The sequence below is a fragment of the Coenobita brevimanus genome, chromosome 107 (genome assembly GCF_032717465.1).
Source record: "Coenobita brevimanus isolate Jiangsu-jjx chromosome 107, ASM3271746v2, whole genome shotgun sequence".
Lineage (NCBI taxonomy): Eukaryota > Metazoa > Arthropoda > Malacostraca > Decapoda > Coenobitidae > Coenobita > Coenobita brevimanus.
In genome coordinates this window covers 25,445,754-25,459,328 of record NC_137060.1, presented here as the reverse complement: position 1 = coordinate 25,459,328, position 13,575 = coordinate 25,445,754, and the positions used below count along the sequence as shown (strand labels likewise).

Below are 13,575 nucleotides of genomic sequence, written 5' to 3'. Positions count from 1 at the left end.
TTATAAATTACCCTTGGATAGCTCACAGATATTACTTACAAATATATAATGTATATATGTGTTGTATAACACAGATGGCAGACAGTTCTCTCATCATGAACACTCAATACAGTGGATACCAATGATGACTGTGAAAATGCTTAACCATTCCAAACACTGTTTGTCAGCTTTCAAACACCTTAACCTCTTCCCTATGATGATGTCTTTTGTAATGAAGGCAGTCTTCATTATGGATTTTATATGAACTTTTTCCACACAACTGGTACTGTACTGTAAATCATGGGTAACTGGCAAATCAATTTTAAAGGTACAGTAATGTTCATAAGGATACACACATTGTCATGCTGTCTACTGTAGTACTCACTGCTCCTGGATTATGGAACTTCTCCACTTACTGCCTCAAGTACTGAAGATAAGTGGATTACATATTTGGTGAAATACAGTAGTTCCAAATCCAACCAGCAGTGGACATTGCAGTATATAACATGACTATATATGTATCTTTATGATTCACAGTGAAGTGGTTAAAATGTTTACACAAGGAAAATGTATCACCAAACTGACAGGTATTTATACTGATGCCGCTCAAGGCTTTCCATTATTGCAGCATTTATAATTATGCATTTCTCTATCTATTTGGCACTGTCATTCAGCATCCCAACCATCATGAGACACCAGACTTTCCTTACATCTACAGCATGCATTCACATGGTCTGATAAGGTTTTCTAACACCTCTTCCTTACCATGTTACTTCTGCATACAGCACAGGTACCCATTTAGAATGGGTATTTACAGTATTTAATTCTGCCACTTCCTGAGTTTTTATTCAGCTTATTCTTCAAACTGGATAGGAAACATACAGCTGTAATAAATTCCTTTTAAAAGAGATACCTTAGTTGAATACACCTGTCTGCTAGCCACAAGAATAAACAATGTACGGTATATCATCCAGGTTTGTGAGGCTAATACTGTATGCTTGACTGTTATTTAGGTAAACTGTGCCCATACTGCAAAGACATAATTAATCACTGAAACCAAGGACATCCTTTTCATTTTCTTTCCAAACTCACATTATTTTATCCAGCTTAGGATATGCTTTTCAAAATGGAGGGCTTGTTATAGCCTTAGTGTATCCCTTCAATACGAGGCCTTTCTTAAGTCCAATTAAGCTGTCTGTACTTTGTTCATTTTAACTAGCCACAAAATTTCCATCTCTTCATCTTTACTGCTGAGCTGTAACAATAGATTAATACTAAAATATGGTACTGGTCCTGAAGAAGTTCTACAGAAAGGATTCAGAGTAATGGTACCATCTTATTCTGCCACTTAGTTATGAGAAAAAAGCTACAGAAGGACAAAAACCTGTCTAGTTAAAATGAACTATAGTAACAGCAAGAAGATACTAAAAATAACATCATCCAGTTCAAGGGGTTAACGTAAAAGATATTTTTCAGGTGTTTTATGCAAATAAAATGTTAAGGAAGGGGTGTTGGTAACCTTCCTAGACCCACTGGAAAAGTCCTATGTGTCTTATTCATCTCCACGGTTGCATGTAAATGGACAACCCTAACCACTACTATACAGGATCTGGATTAATATATTCTGCACATGATACCCAAACATTATTAGCAGCTGCACAACAATTATGAAATGGAATGACATAAACATCAAAATAAAATACGGTACTGTAAAATCAAGAAGTGGTAGGTGGGGACACTCACCATCCACTCACTCAATACAGTGCTGCTCTCAGGTGTCTGTCCTTTCCTTTCCTCCTTCCTTCTTTCTTTCCTTCCTCTTCTGTTATTCTTTACTTCATTCTTTCCTCATCTCTCTGCCTATGGGTGATTTTACACTCCCTCTTCTGTCTTTCTTTCCTTCATACTTTTCTCTTCCTTCTGCCTATGGGTGACTCTACACTGAGTGACAAGCCAAATGGTTTCCTGTACACCAGGAAACCATTTAGTGCACTGGGTGGTAACCATATAACCAAATTATGGCACCTGGTGGTTTAGTGAGTAATTACGGCACTCCAATTGGATTGAGCCTGTGAAGGTTTATATCCAAGGGGTGGTTGGGGTGTATTGCTCTCACAATGCCACTCAGGGATGAGTGAGGCTGGTCACTCTCATCTTAAATGTCACGACCAACTTGCCTAACCCCGGGCTCCTACGCTCCTCATGGGGCAACGCAGGATTGGATGATGGATGGATGCATGGACAAAATCAAGAACATCCCTGGGATTACGGTACTTGACAATGTTTTGATATTTAATTCTACTTGTTACTTGCTGTACTGGTTTCCATTACTCACAAAATAAAGCTTGAAAAAATACTGAACTGATATGCAGTACTTAACAGCACCGAAACAAGTGCAGTATATGAAATATTTATATGAACAGCATTCAAAACCATTTCTTATGCCAAATTACACAAATCACTTTAAACCTAAAAAAACAGTAGTGGCAACGTGGGTAGCTCTACTGGGGGTTCAACATCAAGATCTGTAATATACAGTACTGTAATAATTTATAATGAAATGATAGCTTTTCTTTACCAATACGAGTTTTAAAAATAGTAATGGGAAATACTCCTATCATTACAATATATAAGTAGGAAGGTAGTGGTGGAGTGGTTACAGCAGCAGGTTGGGGACTGTGTAGTCTCAGGTTCTATCCTGGCCCACGCAAACACATCATAAATACATCCTTACTAATAAAATCAAAATAAATCTGTATATACTACTCCTTGCATATCACATTAAAGATGGTGAGTCTTAAATGCACAATGCCTGGCAATGCGAAGGCAACAGGGAACAAGCCCTCTGTTCGTGTGTCATAAGTGGATTATTGGAACTATGCATGGGTGTCCGGAGGAGGGGGCAAGGGGGGGCAGTTGTCCCCCCTTGGAATTCCAAAATGTGTTTCAGTTCTTGTTCAGGGATGGTTGAGTGATTTGGGTTGATTCATGCATTCTGTCACTTTATGCATTTGGTGTAAGTTATGTAACTCATGTAAGTATATGCCTATGCCTATTTGGAGTGTGTGTATTTTCATATACTGTACTGTAATATAGCCACACATATATGTACATTTTCTTTTATTATGTCCCCTCTTACAAAAAATCCTGTGGACGCCCCTGGACCTATGGAATGGACTTCCTAGTTGATCCATTTTATCACTTTATCCAACCAGTAACTGATAGGTACTCAGCTTAAGGAATTCTCTGGTATAAAAATGGCTAATGACAACCAAAGTATGTATCCAGGGTTGAATGATACCCAACATCTTTATTGTGTATCATTTCTAATTAGGTCCATACAGGGCCACACCTTCTCCTTGGAGGGATATTGCTAGCCAAAACTGACCCTTCCCCATGCTGGCAAAGTATGAATGAAGAAGTAGTATCTGTATGCAGGGTGATGCATATGAAAGTTGAAGTATCGTTTTGACTATGTTCATGTACCAGTATGTATGTCTGAGACTGTATATGTCACTGGTAGAACCAACAGGATGCAAACATAGGCAAGAACATGAAAGGACATATTATTCTGCATCCACTGTAAATATCCACCACAGGATGGGCTCAAACCTAGACTCAACACAAAATATAATAGGATTACACTTTCCTCTGAGCCACTGCAACCTAATTTCCACCATGAAAGAAAATAATAATAATAATAATAATAATCATCATCATCATCATCATAATCATAATAATAACAGTAATAATAATGTCATGAGCTAAACCAAATTTTGTCTAACAATTAATAAGAGAATGCTAAGGATTTACCATGATCAGCACAAATTATAATTATGACAAAGAAAAGCCACGTCACATTCATTTTTTAAAGTACAATGACTTACCAGAACTAACTGGAATAATGCAGTGCTCAAAACCTTCTCAAATGTTCCCACTTATATAAATTAGTATATGAAGTGTTCCCACTAATATAAATTAGTATATGAACAACCTTGTGATGCTTGACACCAACCATTCCAACATTTTACTGAAACATTCTTATAATACAAAAGTAGTTCATATACCAAAATGATTAAGTGAATCATTTGCCATGCTCTATAATTCAACACCTGCAAACACGACAAATGATTAATGTCACTTGCCCCAGTTGGTGACCCACTGTGTGTTTGTAGTTGTGGCTTGAGCCTCAGAAAAGGGGAACTGTAACTGTACGTTTGTTGGCCCTAATGGTGCTTTAACAGACATGGTGAATGGCTGTTGTGGCTGTTGTTGCTGCTGCTGCTGCTGTTGTTGTTGTTGTTGTTGTTGTTGTTGTTGTTGTTGTTGCTGCTGCTGCTGCTGTGGCTGAATTTGCTGTGTGGGGACTGGTAGAGTTATGGGTGCTGTGCTGGCAACCATGACCTGTTGAGGCTGACCAGTGGCAGTCTGGGGCTGGGGTGGGTTTGGGGGATCACAGAAACACCATGACTGCCACTGGTTATTGCCTCCAAGTGTCAAGACATGGGCAGTGTGATTCTGGCAGTTTGCGGCTGGCCGGGCTGCTCTGGCTGGCTGGCCCGGTCCTCCTGACAGCATCAAGGTAGGGATTGATGTCATCTGCTGCTGTGCTGGCTGCTGGCTAGGGAATGTTGCTAACTGGGATGGATCCTGAGTTGCTATGATTGTACCAGGTGGTATGGTCGTCATCTGCGCTGTTTGCTGCTGCTGTTGTTGTGGTTGCTGTATTTGTTGTTGCTGTGGTGTCAGAGTCTGTATTTCCTGTGTCTCCAAGGGGTCTTGCTCTCCATGAACCTGTGTGCAGTGTCTCTTCAAACTGCGCTGTTCCCTAAATGCAGTATTGCAATGCTTGCATGTGTAAGGTTTTACACCTACGTGTTTGTACATATGTCGTTTGAGGGCACTCTTGTCCAGGAAGGTGGCATAGCACTTCTCACATGCAAAGGGCTTTTGTCCTGTGTGTGTCATTGTATGTCGTTTGAGTTCTGCCGGGGTGGGAAACTCTTGCTGGCACAGACGGCAGCGGTGAGGCCTAGGGCTGACATGGGTAAGCTTGTGTTTCTTGAGGTCCCTCGGCCGTGTGTACTCGGCACTACACATATCACACTTAAATGGAGTCTCACCAGTGTGGCTGAACTTGTGCCATTTGAGGTTATTCTTTCGGCTGAAGGAGGCCTCACAAACGTCACACTGGAATGGCTTGACTCCTGTGTGGGCAATCTTATGGCGTTTCAGATCAATTGCCTGTCCAAATGATGCTGGACATAAATCACACCTATATGGCTGTTCTCCCGTGTGTGTTATCATGTGGCGTGTGAGGTTATTCTTGACACAAAAGGCTGCCTGGCACACAACACACACATAGGGTTTTTCCCCTGTATGGATTCTGCTGTGGCGGTTTAGGCTGCTCTTCTGGATGAATGCTGCACCACACATTCCACAAGTGTATGGCTTGAGCTGTGTGTGTATGCGTTCATGTGTGCGCAGGTGTGAGATCTGTTTGAAGGACTGTTTACATACATCACACTGATACGGCTTCTCCCCCGTATGTGAACGTTTATGGATGTTCAAATGGCTACTCTGAACAAAACATGCGCCACACTCATTACATTTATATGGCTTCTCCCCACTGTGCAACCGCATGTGCAATCGGTAGCTGTTGACATGCATAAATTTAGAATTGCACGTCTGGCATGTGATGGGCTCCTGATGTGCCTTCTTGCGGTGCCTGAGGTGTTTCTTCACGCTGGGGAACACCATCTGGCACTGGTCACACTTGAACCAGAACTGTGGGTGGGGCGGCAAGAAGGCACATTATGAGAGAGGGACAGGAGAGATTCCTGTTGTTCTTGTTGTGGTGGCCCGAGGGTCACATGGACAGTGCTGTTTACTATGGTACCTTCCTTTTGGATGGCAGGGAGGGAGAAGGGAACACAAAAGGAATGGAAAGAAAAATGAAAACATGAGGGTAAAGATGGAGGGGGAAATGAAAGGAACAGGGTGCAAAGGGAGGAAAGAATGAATGTAGCAGGGGAAAAAAACACGGAGGGAAGAGTAGAAGAACGGACAGAAAACTGGACAGAACTGGTAAAAAAAAAAAGGAAAGGGGGGGGAGGAGAAATGAAGGGAAGGAGGCAGAAAAGGATTGAAGAATGGAGGGAACAGGTAAAAGAAACAAAGGAGATGGGAAAGGGAATGGAGGAAAGAGGATTGGTACGGACAGAAGAATACATGAAACAAAATAAGGAAAGATAGAATTATTTAAGGAAAGGGAAGAAGCCACATTATAGTGCATGACCATGATCTTAGAATCCACAAATATAAGATAGTCCTAAGTGGGTTTATAATTTTATCACGCTATATATATATATATATATATATACAGTGCTCGTCAGAAGTATGGAGCGCCCTGTGTCCCTCCTGAGAAACAAACCTTTCAACATTGAAAAAACATATAAATAATGCATTTTATTTACCTTTAGTGCTTCGTAGGGTAGCCTTTACGTTTCTTCATGGACCTGAGACGTCTTGGAAGTGAAAGGGCGAGGCTCCTGAGGTGCTGGAGCGGTATTTTGTCCCAGGAGTCTCGAATGGCGGCTTCCAGCTTAGGCAGAGAGCTCACGTCCTTCCCTTGGAGACTCTTCTTTACGAGGTACCAGAGGTTTTCAATCGGGTTGAGGTCTGGGCTATTTCCTGGCCAGTCTGTCATGAATGATACCTCGCAGTCACGAAGCCAATTGGTGACCGATTTGGCCTTGTGAGCAGGTGCACCGTCCTGCTGAAACACTCGTGCACCTGTTAGCTCGAAGGAGTCTGGTAAATGATCACACAGAAGCTCCAGGTAAACATCCTGATTCACTCTGAGGTTCTTGGGAAGTACAACAAGCTTCCCCAAACCCTTCCCTGAAAAACAACCCCATACTATGAGTGAATCAGGATGTTTAACTGTGCTTTCTACATACCGTGGGTCAAGTGGGTCACTACCTTTGCATGCTCCTCTGTTACAGGTAACACTAAACGTTGCCTCATCAGACCACAACACTGACAACCATTGCTCCTCACCCCAATTTAGATATTTATTAGCAAAGGCAAGCCTACGAATTCTCTGGCTGCTAGAGAGAAGAGGCTTTTTCACAGGCCTGTGACTTGTGTAACCAAGCTCATGCACCCTACGAGACACTGTTCTCACTGACACCTCACCAAACACTTCTGGGTTGCTCTCCTTAATTTTCCTTGCACTCACACGAGGATTAAACTCCACTGCACGTTTTAAAACATTAACAGACCTTGGGGAAGTTTTCCTAGGCCTACCAGACCTCGGTTTCTTTGTGGGAACTTCACCACTGTTTTCCTCCCGAAACCGCGCACACCAACGACGCACTGTCGATCGTGCCACACCAACCAATTCACTAATTTCCTTTGTCTGGTGGCCTGCCTCCTTTAGAGCAATGATCTGGGATATGATTTCACTCGATAGTTCACGGGTAGGTGCCATAACAAAGTTTTGAAGGCCAAAACACTGCGGGACACTCGGTAAAAAATGGCGCAATTTGAGAGGGACACTCGGCGGAGTTCCTCTCTCTCAGGCAGCCCGTGGGCGACTGAGGCGGGAACCAACCAGCGCGTCAGAAGGCCCCAGGCTACCGTGACGTCATGCTCGGAGCTCAAACTTGTGGCTCAATTCTTACCCCCAAAAATGGGTGATTCTTTTTTGGCCATAAGTATTGCGCGCCCGGCGGACAACGCTGAATACTTCTGACGAGCACTGTATATATATATACTGCTTCCTTACAATGTCACTAATGCAAAGTTTTCTGATTATCTCTGCAGTCTACCCTCATAAAATGTGTTTCTTATTCTATAACTCTCATTCAGTTCCTAAATCCACAAAAACCAAGTACAACCGAGTTCTCTCCCTTTTCCCAGATCCTTCTCCTATAACTCCCTGACAACAAAACTGCATTTGTTTTACCCCTGGCCAGCATAAAACCAAATGGCTCCTCGATCAAATTTTACTCTCTCCCTAATTATACTCTCCAACAACCTCTCAATAAATTTCATGTTGAGCGGAGAATGTTGGTGACTGCAGGTCTTACTTCACACTTCAGTTCCATACCACTGGCAATGCAACACCTTTAGCCTGTGGATTATGTCATGTATTTCAAATTTATACTAAAAGAAATAACATGAAGTTTCTATTTTTGCACCATGTCATAGTACTCGCATTATAGACAGCCCGATACATTATATGGTAATAGTAATGTGGGAATGCGCTTTTTCTTCTCGACTCATGTCTCCCAAGAAATCACTGACTTTTCTTTGGCTCTCATGTTCCATAAGAACAAAGTGTTAGGATGACGGATGCAAAATAACCTAAAATTGGGTTTGGAGGATGAATGTAAAATATCCTACAAAACTAAGAACTAATACCTTTGCTTTGAAACTACCATTACTGTAAAGTATCTGTACCAAATGTTGCTGAATACTTACCAGAAACAACCTTAACATTTTGGAAAATCACAACTTACATCTTCATAATTATACTAGCATAATACCTACACATCCTTTACAGTTTTATTCTACTGTCCTTACTGGTCTTTTCCTAAACTACATTAATACATGAGCTACATACATATCCTTAATTAACTATTCATGTACTGTAGCATCAACATACTCTATCCCACACATGCACATACCAACCAACAACCAGAAACCCTCACCTCAGTATCCTCCCTATGCACCTTGGCATGGTATTGAAGCTGCGTGTCCCGGGCAAACTTTGCTGGACATTTATCACACTGGTACACTTTGTTGCTTTTGCGGGGCGTGAACGTCAGGCGTCTCTTGCGCCTCTTACGGCCCTTCTTCTTTTCTTTCTCTTCCTTGACCTTCACCTCCTCCCCTCCCTCTGGCTTCTCTTGACCCTCCTCCTCCTCCACATCCTCTTCTCCCTCTTCAGGGTCATCTACCTCTTCTTCATCTTCCTCCTCCTCCGGTAAAGGGATAGGGCAGGTGTCAATCTGTGGTTTGTGGCACTGGTGTCATTGTTTTGACCCATTTTACAAGGATATTATTGTTATTATAAAACCATCATCCGGGCCTCCTTTCTTACTCTAGGGCAGGATATTATTTTATATGTGGTATATATATATAAAACAAATAACTCCAAGTCAAATGACCACCCCCCTGGGGGTAGGGGGGTTTCAAGAATACTCCCCCAGTATCCCTGCTTGTCGTACGAGGCGACTAAAAGGGTTGGTGGTGGGTTAGTGCCCCACCCCGTAAAAAGAACTAACTAAAAAACCAAATAAAGCGCCTCGGACCCTGACGGACCATACGTTGACGACTAAGGAACGGACAAAGGACATTCTGAGGCTAGGAACGTGGAATGTGAGAGGAGTGAATGATGAAGTGAAAGAGAGAGAGATTGTTCAGGTGCTTGAGGATGCAAAAGTGGATATATGTGGATTGACTGAAACTAAATAGAAAGGTGAAAGGATGAGAGAATGGGAATACGGTGTAGGTATATGTGCAGGAGTCAGTGGGAATGAGAGGGCAAGAGAGGGAGTATGTCTGATGATAAGCAAGAAGTGGAAGGAGAATATAAGAGAGTATGGAACAGTGGGTGCAAGGATTGTATGGGTGAGGATGAAAGTAGGTATACAAGCATGGGCGATTGTATGTGTGTATGCTCCAACAGAGGATCGAGTGGCAAGAGTGAAAGATGAGTTTTGGGCAAAAGTAGAAGCATGTATGGACAAGTTTGAGAGGAGCGAGAGAGTGCTGTTGATTGGAGATATGAATGGCAAAGTTGGGAATGTGGATGGAGTGGTTGGTCAGTGGGGTGTGCCAGCTGAAGTAGATGGGAATGGTAGTGCTTTGGTGGACATCTGTGCTGGTAAGGGGTTGGCAATAGCCAACACCTACTTTCGTCATAAGATGATCCACCGGTATACATGGAGAGTAATGAGGAGGATGGATGGTGAACTTGTTGAATGAAAGGCAATGATAGACTACGTGTGTGTGGATGAGCGAATGAGAAGACAAGTGTTGGATGCAAGGGTGTGGAGAGGGTGGGGGAATGGAGTCTCGGACCATCACTTAGTGATGGCCAAGGTAGAGCTGCAAAGAAAGTGGTTGAGAAGGCGAAGGGGAAGACAGGAGGAAGCAGCTCCTGTGAGAAGAGTGGAGAAATTGCAAGATAGTGAGAAAAGGACAGAGTATAAGAGCATAGTGGAAGAAAGATTGGGAAGGTATGAGCTAGAGCAGATGGAAGGGGTGGAAGACGTATGTAAGATATTCACGGAAGAGATAAGCGCAGCGTGTGAGGCGGTTTGTGGAGTGAGGAGGAGATGCAAGGGTGTGCAAGGGACAGCATGGTGGAATGATGAAGTGAAACGAGCTGTGGAACAAAAGAAGAAGACATATGGTGAATGGTTGGCGAGTAGAGGTAGGGGAGAAGATGAGAGAGAGAAGAGAGAGGTATATGTGAGCAGGAGAAGGGAGGTTAAGAGACTGGTGAAGGAGAGTAAGAAGAAAGTGGATGAAGAGTTTGGGAGGAATCTGAGTGTGAAATGGAGGGAGAGTAAGAAATTGTTTTGGAAGGAGGTAAAGAAAGTAAGGCAGTGTGAAAGGGGAAATAGTAGGGGAGTGAAAGATAGGAATAATAGATTGTTGGTGGAGAAGAGAGAGAAATTGAGGAGATGGAAGGAGCACTTTGAGGATTTGTTGAATGTAGAGAGTGAGAGCAGTGTGAGTATAAGTGGTTGGGGAATGGCTGGGAGAAGAAGAGATGAGAGGAGGGAGGAAGAGATCAGTAGGTCGGAAGTAGTGGAAGCGATGAAGAAGATTAAGCAGGGAAAGGCCCCAGGAATTGATGGAGTGTGTGGTGAAATGCTTAGGTATGGGGGTGAGATTGTTGTGGAGTGGATATGGAAGTTGTGTAGATTGGCTTGGGAAGAGGGAAGGGTTCCAGAGGACTGGAAATCAGGTATAATTGTTCCTCTGTACAAAGGAAAAGGGGAGAGAGAAGTATGTGGTAACCATAGGGGTATTTGCCTTCTTAGTGTGACTGGTAAAATATATGGTAGAATACTCATTGATAGGGTTAGGCATATGACAGAGGAGCTAGTCGGAGAAGAACAAGGGGGCTTTAGGAAGGGAAAAGGGTGTGTAGATCAGATATTTGTTCTAAGATGTTTAGTGGAGAAGTACCTAGAGAAGGGAAGGAAAGTGTATGCTGCCTTCATGGACTTGGAGAAAGCTTATGACAGAATAGATAGGCAAGGTATGTGGAAGGTATTAAGAATATATGGAGTGGAGGGAAATTGTTGAGTGCTGTGAAGAGTATGTACGAGGGAGCTAGGGCTACGGTGCGAGTGGATGGTGAGCTGAGTGAGTTCTTTGATCTCAATGTGGGACTGAAACAGGGGTGTGTAATGTCTCCATGGCTGTTTAATATATATATGGATGGGGTTGTAAAGGAAGTACAAGGTAGGGCAGTGGATGTGGGGTGGCCCTAATGAATGAGGGTGAGATTTGGAAGCTTCCGGTGTTGCTGTTTGCTGATGATACAGTATTGTTGAGTGAAGATGAATGGGAGTTGCAAGGTTTGGTGAATGAATTTGGGACAGTGTGTAGGAGGAGGAAGCTGAAAGTTAATGTAAACAAAAGTAAAGTTATGGTGTTTGAGAGGAATGAAGTCACAGAGTGTGCAGTGAGGTTGGATGGTGAGGATATGGAGAATGTGAGTGCATTCAAGTACTTGGGTAGTGTCATGAGTAAGGATGGAACTTTGGGGGATGAAGTACGTGAAAGGGTACAGCAGGGAAGAAAGGTTGTCGGTACACTGAAAGCAGTGATGAGAAATAGGGAGGTGAGTATGGAAGTTAAGAAGTCACTGCATGATGGTATTGTGATCCCTACCCTGACGTATGGAAGCGAGGCGTGGACATTGCAAGAGGGGAACAAGTCAAGAGTGAGAGCAGTGGAAATGAGTTACTTGAGAGGAGCATGTGGAGTGACGTGGAGGGACAGGTTGACGAATGAAGAAGTGAAGGAACGTTGTGGGGTAGATGTGGATGTGGTTGAAAAGATTAGGAGAAATACAATGAGGTGGTTTGGACATGTGGAGAGAATGGAGAATGAAAGACTGACTAAGAGGGTGTATGTAGGTGAGGTGGAGGGAGGGAGAGGGAGGGGTAGACCGAGGATGAGGTGGAGGGATGGAGTTGAGAGGTATATGAGGGAGGGGGGGTGAGTTGGGGGGAGGGGAGTCAAATGGTGGGTGACAGAGTGACTTGCAGGCGTTTTGTCTGTGGCCACCCCTTGCGGGATTAGGGCATCAGGCTATAGATAGATAGATAGATAGATATTTATATATCTATACAGTATATATATATATATATATATATATATATATATTGTATATACAGTATAGATATATAAATATACATACCGGTATATATATATATATTGTATATACAGTATAGATATATAAATATACATACAAATATACATACCGGTATATATATATTCCGACTGACCAATGGTGATTTTAATCACTCTAGGTGAGATTAATGGAGCTAAAGGGGTTAGCAATTTTGTTAACCTCCTTTGGTACAAGGGCATCTTTCAAAAAGGGTACAGATATATTCCTTATCAATATTTTCTCGAAAGCCTTTCTTTTCATAACATCTCTGATGAACAACCCATATACCCTACTTCTTTTGGTCTTAAATTTTCTCCTCTGACATGTTCTCAGTTGTCTTTAAACCTTCAATCCAGTGATGTCTTTTTACTTTATTCAGCTGTCGGAAGGACCTCAAGCTCTGAAGATCAGTTCTAGCTCTGTCACTAAAGTCTCTCCAAAGTTTAACTGGATCATCTGGAGGTAGTAAGACTGTAGGCTATGAGCAAATAAAGTATGTCTTTGGATTCAAGGGTTTAACGAACACATGCAGGAGAAACACATAACCTACCTCAATCTCCTCCTGCTTGATGCCTCCATTGATGACCATCTTTGCCCCTCCATCCATCACCATTTGTCCAAGTTCCATCCTCATCTCCTTGTTATCTCTACCTATCTTCCCTATCGATCCTGGCAAATCACCCGTTATCAGTTCACTGGACACTGTGGTATTTTTAATTTCTTGTGAAGTTGATGTTTCACCCGTCATGTCTTGCCTGATGAGTGTGGCTTGCATCTTCCCTTCCAGATTATGTGTCATGGGTCCCATTCCATCTATCATCCCTTCTGGCCATACAGCTCTTCCCTGCACTCCTTCCACTGCCACTGATGCCTCCTGTATCATTCCATCCATGCACTGTGTTCTCCCCTGTGCTGCCTCCATGATGACCCCCTCTTGTGGTCCCCCCTGCATTATCTCTCTCCCCCACTCTGTCCTACCTGGGGCCTCCACCCCCACCCCCTCCCCCTGCTGCATCATCTCCACTGTGTTGTTCTGTGCTTCCGAGCCATCGAGATTGACTTGGAGTTCAAAGAAGGAGGAGGCTGGCCCTTCACCTGAGAATCGCAAATCAATAAACAAGATGAATTTATAATATTTCAGTAAACAATAAAATCATCTCTGAAGA

The 13,575-nt window shown here is 42.9% G+C and overlaps 1 protein-coding gene across 1 annotated transcript; it reads right to left on the bottom strand.

Annotated features, from left to right (window-relative positions):
• Positions 1 to 4,116: 4,116 nt before the first annotated feature.
• Positions 4,117 to 13,056, bottom strand: LOC145416624 (uncharacterized). Its single transcript, XM_080285557.1, has 3 exons — positions 12,960 to 13,056; positions 8,700 to 8,999; positions 4,117 to 5,766 (listed from the first exon to the last, which is right to left on the bottom strand). The coding sequence occupies exons 1-3, from the start codon at positions 13,041 to 13,043 to the stop codon at positions 4,117 to 4,119; spliced, it is 2,034 nt and encodes a 677-aa protein (XP_080141683.1). The 5' UTR covers positions 13,044 to 13,056.
• Between the last annotated feature and the right edge of the window lie 519 nt (positions 13,057 to 13,575).

Bases quoted from the DNA above. Each gene is read 5' to 3' on its own strand.
- LOC145416624 (XM_080285557.1), bottom strand. From the start codon at position 13,043: ATGAGGATGGAACTTGGACAAATGGTGATGGATGGAGGGGCAAAGATG. The intron at 9,000-12,959 runs GTAGGTTATGTG...CACAAACCACAG, and splicing joins TCAAGCAGGAGGAGATTGAG to ATTGACACCTGCCCTATCCC. The intron at 5,767-8,699 runs GTGAGGGTTTCT...CCCCACCCACAG, and splicing joins TGCATAGGGAGGATACTGAG to TTCTGGTTCAAGTGTGACCA.